Genomic DNA, 16,006 nt, shown 5'->3' on the forward strand with positions numbered 1-16,006 from the left:
GTATATAATCGCAGGAAGGGTATTATTTTCCCTGCCCGTATTCAAAATAGGACAAGTCTAGACAACTAGCTAGAAACAGGAAGGCCATAAGCCTGCAGTACACACCTGACCACACAGAACAGGCTGATGTTTGGGTTGTACAATGAAAATCACTAAAAGTTGACTGGGTTTATTGGTCCAGCCACGCTTTTCCAAAGCCAGCAACATGGGCAGCTGTTTCATCCCTGGTTATTGATAAATACAGGTAACAGCGTGCTCCACTGCAATTATTCTCCAGTACTGACTCATGCTTTGTCTACTCTATACAATTCTACTTGTGTAGATTCAACTAAGTTAAAAGCACAAACGGAAAGAAAAAAGGCAATAGAAACAGGTGAAATCATGAGAACACTTGTGCCCATTATGGACACTTGTTTCCTTGGTAAGATAAGGTATCTGACATAAAGTATATCACTGGTAAAGACACATGACATGGTGTTTCATTACTTACTAAATTCTCATAGTTCTTGGCCTTCAGAAATGAAGGTCCCAACATTTAGTGGTATTAATTTAGTCCCTAAAAGTACAGGAACCCACACTACAGGTGTCTGTACACAGAGCCTGTGTCATCAGATCCAAGTTCCCATGGTTGCCTTCCTTGGTGTGACTCTGAACTAGAACACACAATGCCCCAGCAAAAGTTCCGGAGAAAAAGGAAAGGCGCCTTTTCTCCCACATGAAATGATGCAGTACTTACCTTGGAGGCTTTCTGAGGGAGAGGTGATATTATCATCTTTGAACAGGGCCTGATACACAGAAGGAGCTGTACAAATCTCTCTTGTCATTGGTGTGAGATGAGGTAGTCTATCGGAAGAGGCACCACAGAGGGAGGATGTGCTTGTGCTTTCTAGGCACTAGAAAAAGGAGCATTACAGCATTACAAAGTATTAACACTGTCAAACATGGAAAAAACAGCTCTAGAGATTTAGTACTTTCTCTCTAAAACTGAATTTTACTAAATTCCTATCTAAATGAAGCTAAATAGAAGATCAACTGGGTAGGTGAGAAATCCGGTCATCAAACAAACAAACAAACAAACAAAAAACGCATACTCTGGTGTAATTTAGCAAATATAGATTCTGGATGACACAGTTTCCATAAAGTGATCTAGATAATCACTGAATCCGCACACATTATTAAAGACGACGCTGCCTATAGTGATGGCTCAGGGCAGAGATAACAAGAGGATGCCAGGAGGGGTACTCTGCAACTGCCTGAGCGATAATTTCTTTCACCAGCTCACGTTAGTGACTCTTAACACACGTTACAGACAGAAGGTGGCAGATGAGAGGTTCTGAGCACAGCCCTGCAACCCCAGCAGGCCTGAAACAAGTGCAGATGGCACAAGGGACAGGAGGGTAGTGTAGCATGCACAAGTGCTGCACTTTATATTTGAAGAAAAAAACAAAAACAATTTTGACACCTGGTGACATTGGGGTCTTCAGCAAATAAGGGAAGGAAAACCCTGCAAGAGGCAAACACAGAATGGCGCACTGCAGCATGTTTATGACAAGTGTGGTGTGTGTAGAGAGCAGACAACAAGAAGGGGTTCCTGTACTTTCCAGAGCCAAGGTGGGGAACTAACCACATAGGGATTTCCTCTGCAGCAGTCCCTGCATTTCTCTATCCTAAGTCCCAACAGCCTCCGCACCCAAACGGGTGAGTAAGCAACCACACTGAGAATCACAGGCCCAGGAATGGGCTATGATTTGAACTGCACACAGGTCCATGGAGATATGGGAGATGTGTGGGAGTGCAATTTACTGTGATTGGGATCACCTTACCCACTTAGTGCCCCAGAGGAATCTGATGGAACTAGAGCACTGTCCAGCCAACTCTCTCACTCATGTGTGTAAAGGCAGAGCACCCCAGGTGGGAGGGAACTTTCTAGTTGGTCTATCAATTCTGGTGCAGGAGAAGCTTGGAGGCAGCTCATGCAATCACTGTATTGCAGATCTGTTGGGAGATGAGTGCCATAAACTAGCCCACTGCTACCTCAGGTACTCGCAGGAAAGGCAGAGGTGGACTCAGCCTTCACAAAGTGCTTTCTGGGCAAGAGAGATAAAATGACCCAAATCCCCCACTACATTTATTGAAATTTCAGAATGAGAAGATTGTGAGGGGAAAAGCTTCTAGCGCTTACCTAGACTTTAAAGGAACCATATATTCATCCTTGGAGATGAACATAGGAGCTGGAATCTCTGCAAGCAGCCTGAGAAGAGTGGCATGACACAAAACAGAGTATAGCTGAGGCTTCAGCTGAGGGCCCAGGACATGGACATGCCAGGAATGTGGAACACATTATGAAACGCTGTGGGCAATGGGCAGGGTCGGTCTACAAGTGAGGTCACATGGGCTTCCAAGGACAATGCTATGAGAAGGGCATGCTACGACCTCTGTGGGCCTACAGGCTCACTACCATAGTGTACCCCATGTACCAGACATGGAGTCAAAGGACTTTACGTCTGCCTTCCTGAGTTCCAGTCTTGCTCTGTTGTAACAGGATGTTTACTCTGTGCCATTCGATCATAGAAAAATAACATATTTTTGAGTTTTACAGAGATAAATGTCTGCTTTGAATTTTTTGAACAATACTAGCACTGGCAAGATTTAGGGAATATTTTGAGATATCTGAATGTATTTTTATATTAAAAGACAGACATGAGAATTTTGAGCCAGAGGTGGAATGCTGCAGTTGGGATATCTCCCTGAAGGATTTCTGTACTCAAAACTTGATCACACATCTTATAAGAGCTTTGGGGATGTGACTGGATCCTGGGTTATCTGCCATTCTCAACAGATTAATCTATTATATGAAAAACCATATTCTAAGTACCTCAAATAGTTAAACTAGTATCTGACAAAGCTGCCTTCAAGCCTGAGTTATTCAGAAGAGACAAAAGTTAGTAAATACAAATAAAGGTATCCTTTATTTATTTTTTTGTAAATGAAATGCATTGAATCTGCTGTACTATGAAGGTTTTTTAATGACTAAGGAAAGCTTTAGTTGAATTTACAAGAGCAGACTTTGAAAGATCTGCCAGGCACTATTTTGGGAGCTGGGAATACATACCATCATCTTATTACATGAAACAACACAGGACAATCTGTCCTTTTATGTCTTATATACCCTAGGAGAGTCTCAGTATCTGCTATATCATAATATAGAGTAAATAATAAACTATAATAAAGAATGGCTGCCACAAAACACACAAAATCCCTTCTCAAATTCCTTAGCTATGTGACAATATGACATCCTGTATCTAATCTGCATCATTTATACAAAGTATTGGTACTTACCTTGGAACACTGCTATGGAGATTAAATAAGTAATGTATGAAAGACCCAAATTGCTGCAAGGTACCCACAGGATTTTCTATAACTGGTACTGAACCCTTTTTGAAGGTAGAACAGTTACTTTAACCACTCACCATAGCCTACTTCTTCTATACTGGTAAATGAACAGCAGGCCTTAAACACAGAAATGATACATGTTATTTATCTTGTCCACTGACTATATGACATCAAGTGAACAATTTTCATGGAGAAATTAGTTCTTTCAAAATTACTTTCAAGTACCTTCCAGAAGTCCTCCATTGAAGAAAAGAGAATTTTCCCCTATAAAAATATAATTTTAAGTGATATTAAAATGCAATAGTATTTGCTGTATTACAAAAATTATTTTAAAACAAGATGACTCAATCATACTCACTTGTGTTACTTTACATGTTGTTTTTCTTAAATAATGAATGGTGACATAAATTAAAAACATGATCATTAGTACATGGAATACAATTTCTATTTGTGTAATACTCTCACTTAAATTTCAAATGAATACTTAATGTGTTAACTTTTATTAATGAAGATACTATAGTCACATATTTCTTAAAACCAGAACTAAAATAGCCTTTAGAAAAAAATCAACTCACACAAAAACTGATTTCTGTACCACTTCTACACAACATTTTGTTCGTACTATGTACAATCATGGTGTCATCCACTGTAACTGTGGATACACTAGTGTTTCAGCTACAATTTTAAAACTTAAAGTTACTATTCCTGTCCATTGATGAAATGGATAAATAAATAATCAGCTATAAAAAGCAATGAATTATTAGTACATGTTAAACATGGATGTATGAAAGAAGACATGCACAAGAACCACAAAATATTTCATAAACTCATTTATGTTGTATCCAAAAGCAGCAAGCCCATGGAGAGAAAACAGCAGTAGTTTCCAGGTGCTAAGAAAGGCTAGCTGCTAGAACACCAGATGAGAAAGATCTGAGACTTGACAGCAGTGGTGACTTCACAGTATGATGAATGTGCTAAAGATCACCCAACTGTGTACTTGAAAAGGGTAAACTCAGGGCAATTTTCAATTAAGAAAGTAATGTTGCATTAGAGATCACGGAGTCCACATGAATGTGATGAGGAGAATAAGAAAGGAAGATGTCACATCAGGAGAGTTTCTGGGCAAGAGAAATCATAACATTTAATGACATTTATTAATTTAGTGTGTGTGACGGTCAGAGAACCATCTGTAGGAATCAGAGCTCTCTCCCTCCATCATGGGGGACCGGGGTTCCATTCCAGGTATTTGGGCTTGATGGCAGGTACCTTAATCCACCGAGCCGACTTGCAGGTCTAGTGAGGGAAACTGTGATGTCATATTTTAAAGGCACATTAACAGAAACACTGCTGTTGTGGTTTAAACATGTAAGGAAGATCTTTCCCACAAACTGAAAATTTTAAAAATGTTGCAAGAAGCCAAACTTGTCAGGTTAACAATCATGGCAGTGTTGTCAGTTATATTCTGCACACAAATGCAGCCAAGGCACTTAGCCTAGGAAAGGATTAACTCACCTTTCTAAGAAGGCTGATCCAAGACTCGACTAGTGAAACTTTCATAGATGCTGTTTCGAGGTGGTATTATTTCAAGAAAAAAAAATTGTACGCACAAGGATCTTGCTGCAAGAAAGCTGCCCGGAGGTGAAAGTAATGTTCAGCAAGCCAGTGAGTCTGCAATGTCTCGAGAGGACGGCAATGCGCATTCATCTTCTGACTTTAGCATCCTCACAAGATGGACAGCACCACAAGCTCTCAGTTAAGGGACAGTGTTTAGAGAGTGATACAGAACTCTGGCATCCTCTGCAGGGGACCGTCAGCTCAGAGGCCTGCACACACTCTTGGCTGAGTCTCCATTATCTGTGCTTGTCTGAGGACTTATGGTGCTTCTTCTCCTCCTTATCTCCAGAGCCGTCCCACTTTTCCTTCTTCTCTATCTTTTCCTTATCGTGCCCAGAATCCTTTTTCCCGCTTGATATTTTATCCATCTTCTCAGGTTTAAATGAATCACCTTTTTCTTTACCTGAGGATTTTGACTTATTTTTTTCCTTGTCTTTCTCATTTGTATAAGACTCGCAGGGACTTTCACTTTTGTGTTTTGAAACCCCTAATATTCCATTTTCATCTTTCCGTCTCTTGATTAAGTCGAGGGGAGCTTCACGGTCATTGTTGGAATAATCCCTTTTCCGCTCTTTGCGGTCCTTTTCCTCCTTTTTCTCCCTTTCTCTGGATCTTTCCCTTGATTTGTCCAAGTCTTTCTTGTCTGTTTCTCTCTCTTTACTCTTGCATAGTGCTGGTGGAGCGTGGTTGGTGTAGAGCTTTGCTGAGGACTCCTTGAGTTTGACAAGACTGTCCTTCACTGTGGAGGAATGTGATGGAGAAGGATGGGAATCAAGCTTTCGACGCTTTTCTCTTTCGGGTTCTGTGGTCTCTGCTCGGGAAACAGGTGACTTCAAGGACACAGACACTGGTGCTTTTTCTCCTCCTTTCACATTCTCTTTTGACTTCATTTCCTTTCCTAAATCTCTTTCTCTTGATGGCTCTTTCTCTTTTTCCTTTTCTTGAGTAGATTTTGATTCTACACTGGGGACAATGACCCTGAATTTCTCATCTTTAGCTTTTTCTTCCTTCTTTAATTTTTCCTTATCTTTGTCACATTTAGGCATTCTTTCCTTGGTCTCTCTTATTTTTTCATCTTTATTCGGCTGTTCTTCCTTGGGTTTTTCTTTACTGTCTTTACCAGGTACCCTAGCCTCTGGAGTAACCACTGGGGTCTTTTCTTTTTTCTCTTTTTCTTTCTCTTTGCCTTTTTCTTTGTCATTTTCCTTCACAGCTTTGGTGTTAGAGCCACTGTTTCCATTGCTTGGATTCCCTTTTGGTGCAACACTGGAAGCTTTGTTAACAGTTTTCACTGCACACTGGGCTCTTTCCCGAGACTTCTCAGCCTCCTCAGTCACGCTCTCATCTGATTTAGATGTACTTCCCACAGATGAAGGCAGCCCACTATAAGGCCCATTTTGTACACTGGTGGCAGCATTTCTTGGAGGAGGGTCTTTGTGATGGAATTCATTTTCAGGTATCATGTGTGACTTTCTACTTTTCAGCTGCCCAGAGTAGACCATAGCTAGTGCATAGAGATCTGGTTTCTTCTCTTTCTCTTCTTGGCAGATTTTATGCACCCTTCTTTCCAAAGCCTGACCCAGATTTAAAACTTTGGGGTACCAAGGCAGTATTTTTGTTAGCACAATCAAGATATTCCTGATGTGAGTATATTCACCGGTTTCAAGGCAATGTACTGATGCCTTGGTTAGCTTGTAATGCCATTTGTGGACAACATGCCGGAAATTCTCATAGTCCAACTGGTCTGCTTTATTGCCACCGTCAAAGCCAGTGGCTCGTAATATAGTGAGGAATCCTGGGTAGTTTCCACACTCCTTCTCATAGGTGGACCTGTCACTGTGCCACCGCGTCACGGTCTCTAACATGCAGCAAAGAAACCTCCCATATCGACTAGCTTCATTTTCAGTAAAGCTAGCCACCATGTAAATTATGTCTGAAAAAACTCTGTCATAGCAGAGAAGTGTGGAGAAATTTGGAGTCTTCTGCTGATGGACTAACTCAACAAAATGAGCACAGTAAACAGAATCAATTGCTGAAAAAATACATCGAGGAAATATACACAACTGCAGGAACTTTGTGATGGTCTCATTTTTAGTAGACTTTGCTAAGAGCCAGTTGTCCTTTTCCAATTTCAGTCTCTGTAGAACTCGCTGTACGTGCTCCATCTGTTTCTTTTCTTCTTCAATAAGCTTGTCCTGAAGGGCAGTGCAGCGCTCTTTCTCCTTTTTCTTTTTATTTAGGGGCATTTCCTGGTTGTCATCAATTGCTTTCATCTGGACCTTCAGTTTATTGACTTCTCGTTCATAGCTGGTATGTGGAACTGCAAGGTCATACATTGTCAGAGACCAGAATGTGGTGTAGAACTGAGGGCTGATATCTTCCCAGACTTTGGAAACATGCAAGGATATCACTGCTTCGTGGACAGGAGCCATCACCATCTCACACGCCGTGATGTACTTATGAACTTTATGCTGTTGTTTACTACCCTTCTCTGACTTCTTAAGTTCATCATACTTTGATGAAATGTGATGGGCATACATTGGCCGTGACAGAAAAAATGCTGCATCGTGGGGTGTGTGGAACTCATTACAAAGCACGTCAATCGAAGGTACTCTCCTTATGTAATCATCTGTGCTGAGATTTGATGCTAAAAACCCACCAAACTGTACCAAAGTGTCATGACACTGGTCATATAGCTTTCCTACAAGTTTCAAATGCTTCTCTCCACCTTCCTGAAAGATCACCCCATTCCTCTGCTGAGCCATAAGCAAACAAAGAGGAAGGGCAAGATCATGGTCCAGCAGTGCATCTTTCAGTCTCTGAGACGACTTTTTAGTGTTTCTAATCTGGCCAAAATATCCACCTTCAGCTTTCAGCTGCTCCCCACCAGTCATAGCCTCCAGCTGCTCCATTGTCATTTCCTCTGTAACTTCTATTCCTGCCATTTTTTGTACCACTTCTTTTAATATAAGCAGGTCAAAACTTTTGCCTGCCTTTAATTGATTGGCTACATACTGAAGAAGACCAGCAAGATCAATCGGGTATTTACGAAAAACCGCACCACAAAAACTAGCCAGACTCTGAAGCCAGTTTGAGATGGTTGTATCATCATGTTTCATTCTTTCTTTTTCTGGATTAGCAAGTGCTTCAATGATACAATAGGCTAAAACATCATAATTCAATGCAGTGAGGTATTTCAATGAATCTACCACAGGTGTTATTAAGTTATCATACTTCTGTATTTGTGACAAGATATAATCAAATAAAATGGTTGGATTGCTGTGGCTCAGTTTTCCAATCTGTCTTCCAGAAGGCTTCACATTTTCCTTGGTTAGACGCTTCATGATGTATTTGGCTCTGTCAATTGTATGAGCTTTAACTTTTACTAAAAGTGGATGGCTGTTATAAGTCTCATTCTTCCACTGGCCATACAAGCGGTATCTATGCTGATAAGGAAATGTTTTAAACATTCCCCATAGTTCCTCTGACATGCATGCATTGCAATCCATCAAAGAAAGAGATGGAAGCAGTACTTGGTCAGTAACACTAAGCAAACAACTAAGGATGACTTCCATTTTTTCTTTATTTTCCTGTTTCCCATCAGACTGAAATTCCTTCATAAATGACTTGCCTATACGCACAACCTTTGCAAATAAGATGGGATCGTGAGAAAGATGAGGACCAAGGTAACAGAACATACTGAATACATCTCTCCTTAAGTCTTCAAAGCTCTCTGCTTGCTTTGGTGCCTTCCTGTTTCGTAAAACATTGACAGGTGAGCCCTTGGCACCCTTAGGAACACCAACTCTCCGGTAAAGAGGCTCAATAGTTATGTGTATAAGATTGCAAATAGCATGGGCTATTACTCTATGCGATGCTGCATAGTATGGAGGCATCCGATCCATGATGCTCTGCGCGTGCTGCCAATCACCAATAGCTAACAAGGCTTCCAACAAACCAAGCTTTTGATTATCAGTTGCCTTCTCTACCTTATCATCTTTTTTCTTTTCTTTCTCTCGCTCATCACTTTTTTCAGAAGGCAATACTACCATTGTGAGCTTTTTCACAATTTGCTTGGCTTCCACAATGTCTCGTTTGTATTCATTCATGATACAGCTGTCAGCCGGAAGAAGGTGCACATAGAGGTCATCCAGATCGATAAGACTGAACTGCAGGAGCACTGCTGCAGCTCTGTACAAGGACGGCGGAGTCTCACCATTAGGCTCCTGGTAAAACTTGAATTTGAACCCAAGAATATGACACAATGTTTGTGGTTCACACATACTCATGTATGCTTCTAATAATGATATAAAGAAATCATGGTGTTCTGGCCTGTACTCAAACACTTCTAAAATGATATCCAAAACTCTATTGGGATCCAGATTAAAGCATCCAATTAAAGACTTAAGAATTTCTAAGATCAAATCACTAGTAATATTTCCAGATAAATCTTGTCCCAACTCAACAATCAGCTTGGCATAACCTTCATTTTCTTCTCTTAACAAATTGAACTTCTGCTGTTTATAAAAGAGTTTCGTTTTGATTTTGACTGACTTTTGATTGAACTGCTGTGATTGTTTGATAAGGCCTAATGATTCCAATGTTTCTGGATCCAAGCGTTCCTTTAGAACTGTATCGGAAACTAAATATAAACACGCTAATACCAATTGTGTAAAATGATCTCTCTTGCTTTTTTCTTCTAAACAATTTGTCTCAATATCTAATATGCAGAATATATCAGCAAGAATAAACGGAATATCTTCTCGAAATTCACTGATGTCACTAAGAACATTTGATGCCTGTTCGGGCTTTAAAGTTCCTTTAATGACATGATATGACAACTCATAGAGAGCTTGTTGGAACTCTCTAGAAGCTAAAGTGTCGCGGCTTTTACTTTCACTGAGAATCCGGCATAAACGCAAAAACTCGCCTCTCCCAGATTTCTCCCAGTTCTTGATCCACTGCGCAGGAACCACCACAGTTGCTGAAGCCATCGCCATCTTCTCGTCCCTAGTAACAGAGCCCCGGATGTGCAGTTCGCACCTGCGCACTAACACTGAAGCCTGCTGGCGTCCAGGGAGAGCCCCGCCCACGGCGAATGCTGGGTGCTGAGTATTCCGGAAGAAATGGTTTTAGGGTGTTTTTTTTTTTTTTCCTTTTTTTTTTTTCCTGGTTCAGGCACTGGAAGCAGGGAATGCCAGATGTTCAGTGCTGCAGTTTGCTGTAGGTCACTGCAACAAAGAAAGAGCCAAATAAACTTCCAACCGGCAGCAGCTCATGAGGTCCCTAAGCCAAACTCCTCCACCGAGGAGCTGCAGGTGAAGGATGTGCTTACCTTCCTTCCCCATCCTTTTTCGAGGTATCTTTGGATTACAAACCAACAAACCCCATTGTGTTTATATCGGCTTATGTGAAAAAGCCAACTCTGCCAAGCTGTTCAGTAGACCCTGTGGCTGCGGAGACGGCTGTCTTCAGAATTCCACATAAACCTTGGCATCTCCTCAAGCTCAATCTATGCTAGAACTGCTTGCTCTCCCTACGTACACTAGGGCATACTTCTCGGTTTCCCCAAGTGGATTCTCCATTCCTCTTGGTTCTGCTCTTTCCCTAAGAATGACCCTTTACTGACTACCACCTGAGATCCTTTGATTTGATAGGCTAGGGACGGTTGAAGTTAAGCTTTCCTCCTTCTGTATTTCATTCTTCAGCCATGGTTCTAGTGGGGGCCATGGCTGCTGGAAAAATCTTTTTGCCCTGTAGCTGCACCATGCCACTCTTCTCCGGTTCCCTCTAAGCCTGGAAGTGCCTCTTCCTCCCCTGCAGTTACCCTCAACTCTGCCACACCTTATATAGTCTCTGCCTAAAACTTGCCTTGATTTCCACTGTGGTTCATCATCTTTGTCCACAGAGGACAATGCCCATTTGCCTCCTTGTCTGCTAACCAAATCCTGTGTAGAAATCTCTAACCCAAGCCACAAACACTTTCAGTTCATACTGGGTGAACCAAGGGGGAGACAGAAGATAATATGAAGATGCAGGTTTGGCATATGGCCATGTACCTACTGCTTATATGGAACTAAGTGAACTTCAGCTTCCTTTTCTGTAAGACAGAACAATTATCTACTCCATAGAATTCTGATACTGAAATAAAAATCATTAGAATTTATCCAGAAATCACTATTCGCGCTTGTGAGATAGAAACCATACATAAAGATAGCCTAGTGCTAATTTGTTCCCCCAGGAGAGCTCACAGCACCCCCAAGGCATCTTGTCCATCTTCCCACAGAAAAACTGAACACAGGCACTATACACTCTTCGGATACAGAGTAGTAGTTCTTAACCTGTGGGGTGAGACCCTCTTTGGGGTTGTAGATCAGATATTTACATTATTACTCATAACAGTAGCAAAGTTACAGTTATAAAGTAGCAACATGGGGAGTCACAAAATGAGGACCAGTACTAAAGGGTTGCAGCATTAGAAAGGTTGAGGAACACTGCCCTAAAGTCAACAGCAGGGTTAAGAAGACTTGAAGGTGTAAGACAAATCTTCAATGCCAACTAAATGATTAAGACTACTTTCAATTAATGTGACATTATAATGGATAAACTGTACTGGTGTGTCCTGTCAGTTTATTGCTAAAAATAATTTTTAAAATAAGGTTTTTTTTAAAAAAACTTCTAAATATGATAGGTATATGCAAAGACACATTTTAGACCATGATTTTAAAATGTTTTATTTTCTTTTCAGCCTTTGGGCTGGCATCTGTTGCTGAGATTCTCAGGGTCTGTAGGGTCTTTTACTGCTTCCAGAAAGAAGTGACAGACTTACTTAGTTGTTTAGCACTCTCTGCTGCACAGGCAGAGAAACCACTAGCTTTATTTAAAAGACCATGGAGATAACCAAAACTCCTACACAGATGTAGCCCACAGCAGTTCAGTCTCCAAGTGGGTTTCTTAGTAAGGGGAACAGTTGCTGTCTCTGACATGAACTGGCTGGCTCTTTGATCACCTCCCCCTGAGCGGGGGCAGCCTTACCAGGCTACAGAGGAAGACAGTGCAGCCAGTCCTGATGAGACCTGATAGGCTAGGGTCAGACGGAAGGGGAGGAGGACCTCCCTTATCAGTGGACTGGGGGAGGGGCATGGAAGGAGATGAGGGAGGGAAGGTAGCATTGGGAGGGAGTGAGAGGGGGGCTACAGATGGAATACAAAGTGAATATAGTGTAATTAATAAACAATAAATAAATTTAAAAATATAAGAAATAAAAGACCTATGGTCATCCTACTTGAACCCAGACTTTGTCCTGAGCCAGGTCTGTGGATGACATCTACACAAGTCAGGAACCACAGTCCATCACAAGCCTAATGTAGACAACAGATCGAAAAGTCCTAGTTTTGGCACTGAATAATCTGTGTTCCATGTTGGATATCTTTCTGCTTCTGCCTCATGACTCAATGTGTTGGTGTCTTAGGATCTTGAACAATTGTTGACACTCCTGAGCTTAACCTGAGTTACCTAGCAAGTGAGAGTAAGATCATCAAGAGCTTCTGTGAAGTCTAAATAAAGCAGTGTATGTGAATTTCCAATTACAAAGGAAAATACCCATTCACTTCTTCCTTTCTGGATGGAAAATTCCCATGAATTCTAAAGTAAATACACTGTGAAGGACAAAGTAAGAGAGTATGTAACTTCAAATGAAGACCAAAAAGAATAATATTAAAATTTCAGGTAACAGACACATGCATCACATATGACATTATTCTTTATTTCACTCGTTTTAACACTTGAATTTCCATTTTTATTTTTTTTTTCACAAAAAAAATCCAAATATACACCAAAACACAGATCACTAAAACAAACAGCACTGGAACTAAGAAGTTGCTTTCAAACACACAACCACTTCAAATAGCTAATGCGGACTATCTTTATTGTTTCTATTGTTCAAAGAATATACGTATGAATATTTAATAATAGGGAAATATAAAATTTTATCTACTACATAAATTTCAATCACTTAAATAAAAAAATCAAAGAAAAATGTAAAAAAAGAAAAACAGAAGATAAAAGATTACTGATTACAGAACATGAAATGTAAATGGACTGGAATGCTCATTAGATGAGCAAGTTCCAGTAACTGGTTAAAAATTTAAAAAGGCATCTCTAAGATTTTTAGAAGATCACTTAAAATGGATACTTTATGTAAAAAAGAAATCTTTTAAAAAACATTAAGGACAAATTCTTTTTGAACAAGTTAAGTGATATTATACTCGTTAGATAAAGAAAATGACATGGTAAGTAATGAGTTTGAGAACAGTTACTTTATATTGGGGCTGGAGAGATGGTTCAGTAATTAAGGATGCTCACTGCTGCTGCAGAGCACCTGAGTTGGGTTCCCAGAACCCACACTCAGTGGCTCACAATGACATGTAAATCAAGCTCTTGAGGCTCTGACATGTTCTTCTGGCCTCCTCCACACACATCACACAGAGACACAGATACGTGTAAATAAAACATAGTAAGATATTTAAAATTATTTTGTATGTTATTATAGTGATTTGACTATCATTATTCTTAATATATTGATCAAAGCATTAAGACACAATAAAACAAGCTAAAAACAGCTGTTTCTTATGACTGCTCTTATAAGAATATCCTGTTGATTTTCAACTCTTGGAATTTAGGTATAGACTGTGGTTCCTGACTTGTGTAGACATCATAAGGAAAATTAACAAAGACACACTATCAACAACTGTCTCTCAGTCTTGATAAGCTGTTAATACTAAGGGGCTCGGCATCTATAAAAAAAAAAAAATCAAACTTTACATATCCTGGGGATCCCTTGCCCCAAACTTTGACATGTGAAATTGGCCACAAAGTCTGCTTTTACTTAATCAACAGATGCAAAAAACTAAACTTATATAACACAAACTTTGTTTCATACACAAAAAGTGTTGCATAAAATTACCTTGTATATAAGGCATATACAAACGGGTTCAATCTGTAAGCTATATCAAACATATGAAAATATATCAAAAGCTGGTACAACTCCACAAGTGCCAAATACTTCTGGTTCTAAGTGTTATGGACTAGAGATACTCAATCTATGCTACACCAAAAAAGATCTTTCTTCAAGTATTCATTTAAGATTTACAAAAACTGGTGGTGTTAGCTCACAAAGGGAACACCAAATTCCTAAAGTTGAAAATCAACAGAGTATTCTTATAAGAGCACAATCATAAGAAACAGACACATGAAGACGCCATAGGAAGACAAGAGGATTGGAGTGATGAAGCTACACAGCAAGGACACCAAGGATTGCCCCAATACCAGATGTGAGGAAGAGGCCAAAGAAGATTCCCTTCTAGCCTTAAGAGGCAGCAGAGACTTGCTGATGCCTTAATTTGGGACAACTAGCCAGATACAATAAAGTCCTGTTGTAAGACAAAACATAGAGCAAACAAACTTCTCAAATAGAAACAGAACAATACAAGACAGTATGCATATGACGTTATGCTATGAAATTTAATTAACAAAAATATAACCAAGTGTGTGTGTGTGTGTGTGTGTGTGTGTGTAAAATTAAGCCACTCAGAAAAAACAAAAACAAAAACAAAAACATGTTTTCATAATAATCCAGGGTCATAGAGGAAACCTCAAATTACATAAAAATGTCAATGCAAAAAACAGTAGCTCCAATGTACTTTCATGTCAGAGTATAGATTTATGTTGTGAAATGAAGCTGTCTCTTTACACAGAAAACCAAATTTCTTTAGCAGCTTTGCATTGCACCACATTCCACAGAAATGTGGTAGAGATCAAATAAGGAAAGATATTTGATGGCATTCTATGAAATAAATATAGCATATATGATCACAGAGTGCATGTAAGTCAAATAATTACTAGGCTTGGGCAGATTTAAATGTCATCAACTTTCAGGAACAAAATCTAGATATGAGTGGATAAGAAATACTGAGCAAGAATAGAAACGGACAAGGGTGGCCACAGTGAGTGAGGCTCTCTGTACATGCAAGCACCTCTCTTTCCTTCCTGTGAGGATGACAGATACAGGGAGCCTGAGGACATCTGTCAAGAGTGGGCTCAGAAGAGCAGCACAGCTGAAGGGGGCTGTTTTGGTTGGGTATCCACAGAGATTTTCCCTGATCTGACTCCTGGACTGATCTAGAAGGATGAAGAATGATAATGATTTTTGGGGGGATTGAGGAGGGAGTTAACTTTTTCCTTCTAGGCCACATTAACCTTCCTTTTAAAATGCAGCTTTAGCACTCTGTGAAATCAGTTTATTAAGAACCCTCAAGCCGATTCTTGATGCCTGATCAGCACCATATTAAGAGCAGATTCCTTATTGTCCATGATTCCCCAAATGATCCCTAATTATTCTGTTGACCTGTCCAAAGATTCTTTAAACTCAGTGTCGACAGACCTACCTTAGGCATCCTCCATCCACTGGCCCTACCTCTGATTCTTAGCTAGAAATTTCCTCTTGCCCATTCTAAACTTGAGCCCACGCACCCTCTCTCTACACAGACCCTACTGATGTGCTCCCATGCAATGATCTTGAAAAAGTCTAGTGTGCTTTCAACAGATCCTGTCTAACAACTTTACCAGACAACTTTGGTTGGAAGGAAGGGAGCACTTTATATGTGCACTTTTTGAGAATCATAGTGATACTGATGAGGTTGAAGTATTTAAAGGAGTTAGCTAAAGAGGCAATCCAAAATTACATAATGAAAAGCTCATCTGTTGCCGAGATTTAAAAATTTATTTTGAAGTTGATGTGAGTACAGGATATCCAATGAAAAAGTGATCGGCATTCATTTAGAAGCAGTACCTGGGGTTCCTGAACAACATAGTGACAGGAATTCCCATTTGAGTTGTGAGCCACAGGGCATTCCAAGTTATCCTCTCCATCAATTCATCCATTCATCCTATTATTATTATTATTATTATTATTATTATTATTATTATTATTATTATTATT

The 16,006-nt window shown here is 40.0% G+C and overlaps 1 protein-coding gene across 5 annotated transcripts in view; it reads right to left on the bottom strand.

The window, feature by feature from the left end:
- Window positions 1–743: 743 nt before the first annotated feature.
- Window positions 744–16,006, bottom strand: part of LOC129667094 (THO complex subunit 2-like) — a 21,856-nt gene continuing 6,593 nt past the window's right edge. Inside the window, exons 2-5 of one of the 5 annotated variants that reach the window (XR_008718690.1) lie at window positions 4,906–10,238; window positions 3,619–3,657; window positions 3,471–3,510; window positions 744–893 (exon numbers count right to left, since the gene is read on the bottom strand). Coding sequence is in view for 1 of the 5 variants with exons in the window: in XM_055594531.1 (XP_055450506.1) it covers window positions 5,244–10,007 (4,764 nt within the window). In the remaining 4 variants the exon portion in view is untranslated. Of the gene's footprint in view, window positions 3,511–3,618; window positions 3,658–3,711; window positions 10,239–16,006 lie in introns of those variants that run through there. The other 4 variants (XR_008718692.1, XR_008718689.1, XR_008718691.1 and 1 more) reach the window with 4 other exon arrangements.

Source organism: Psammomys obesus, unplaced genomic scaffold (genome assembly GCF_907164565.1).
Source record: "Psammomys obesus unplaced genomic scaffold, mPsaObe1.curated_primary_1811, whole genome shotgun sequence".
Lineage (NCBI taxonomy): Eukaryota > Metazoa > Chordata > Mammalia > Rodentia > Muridae > Psammomys > Psammomys obesus.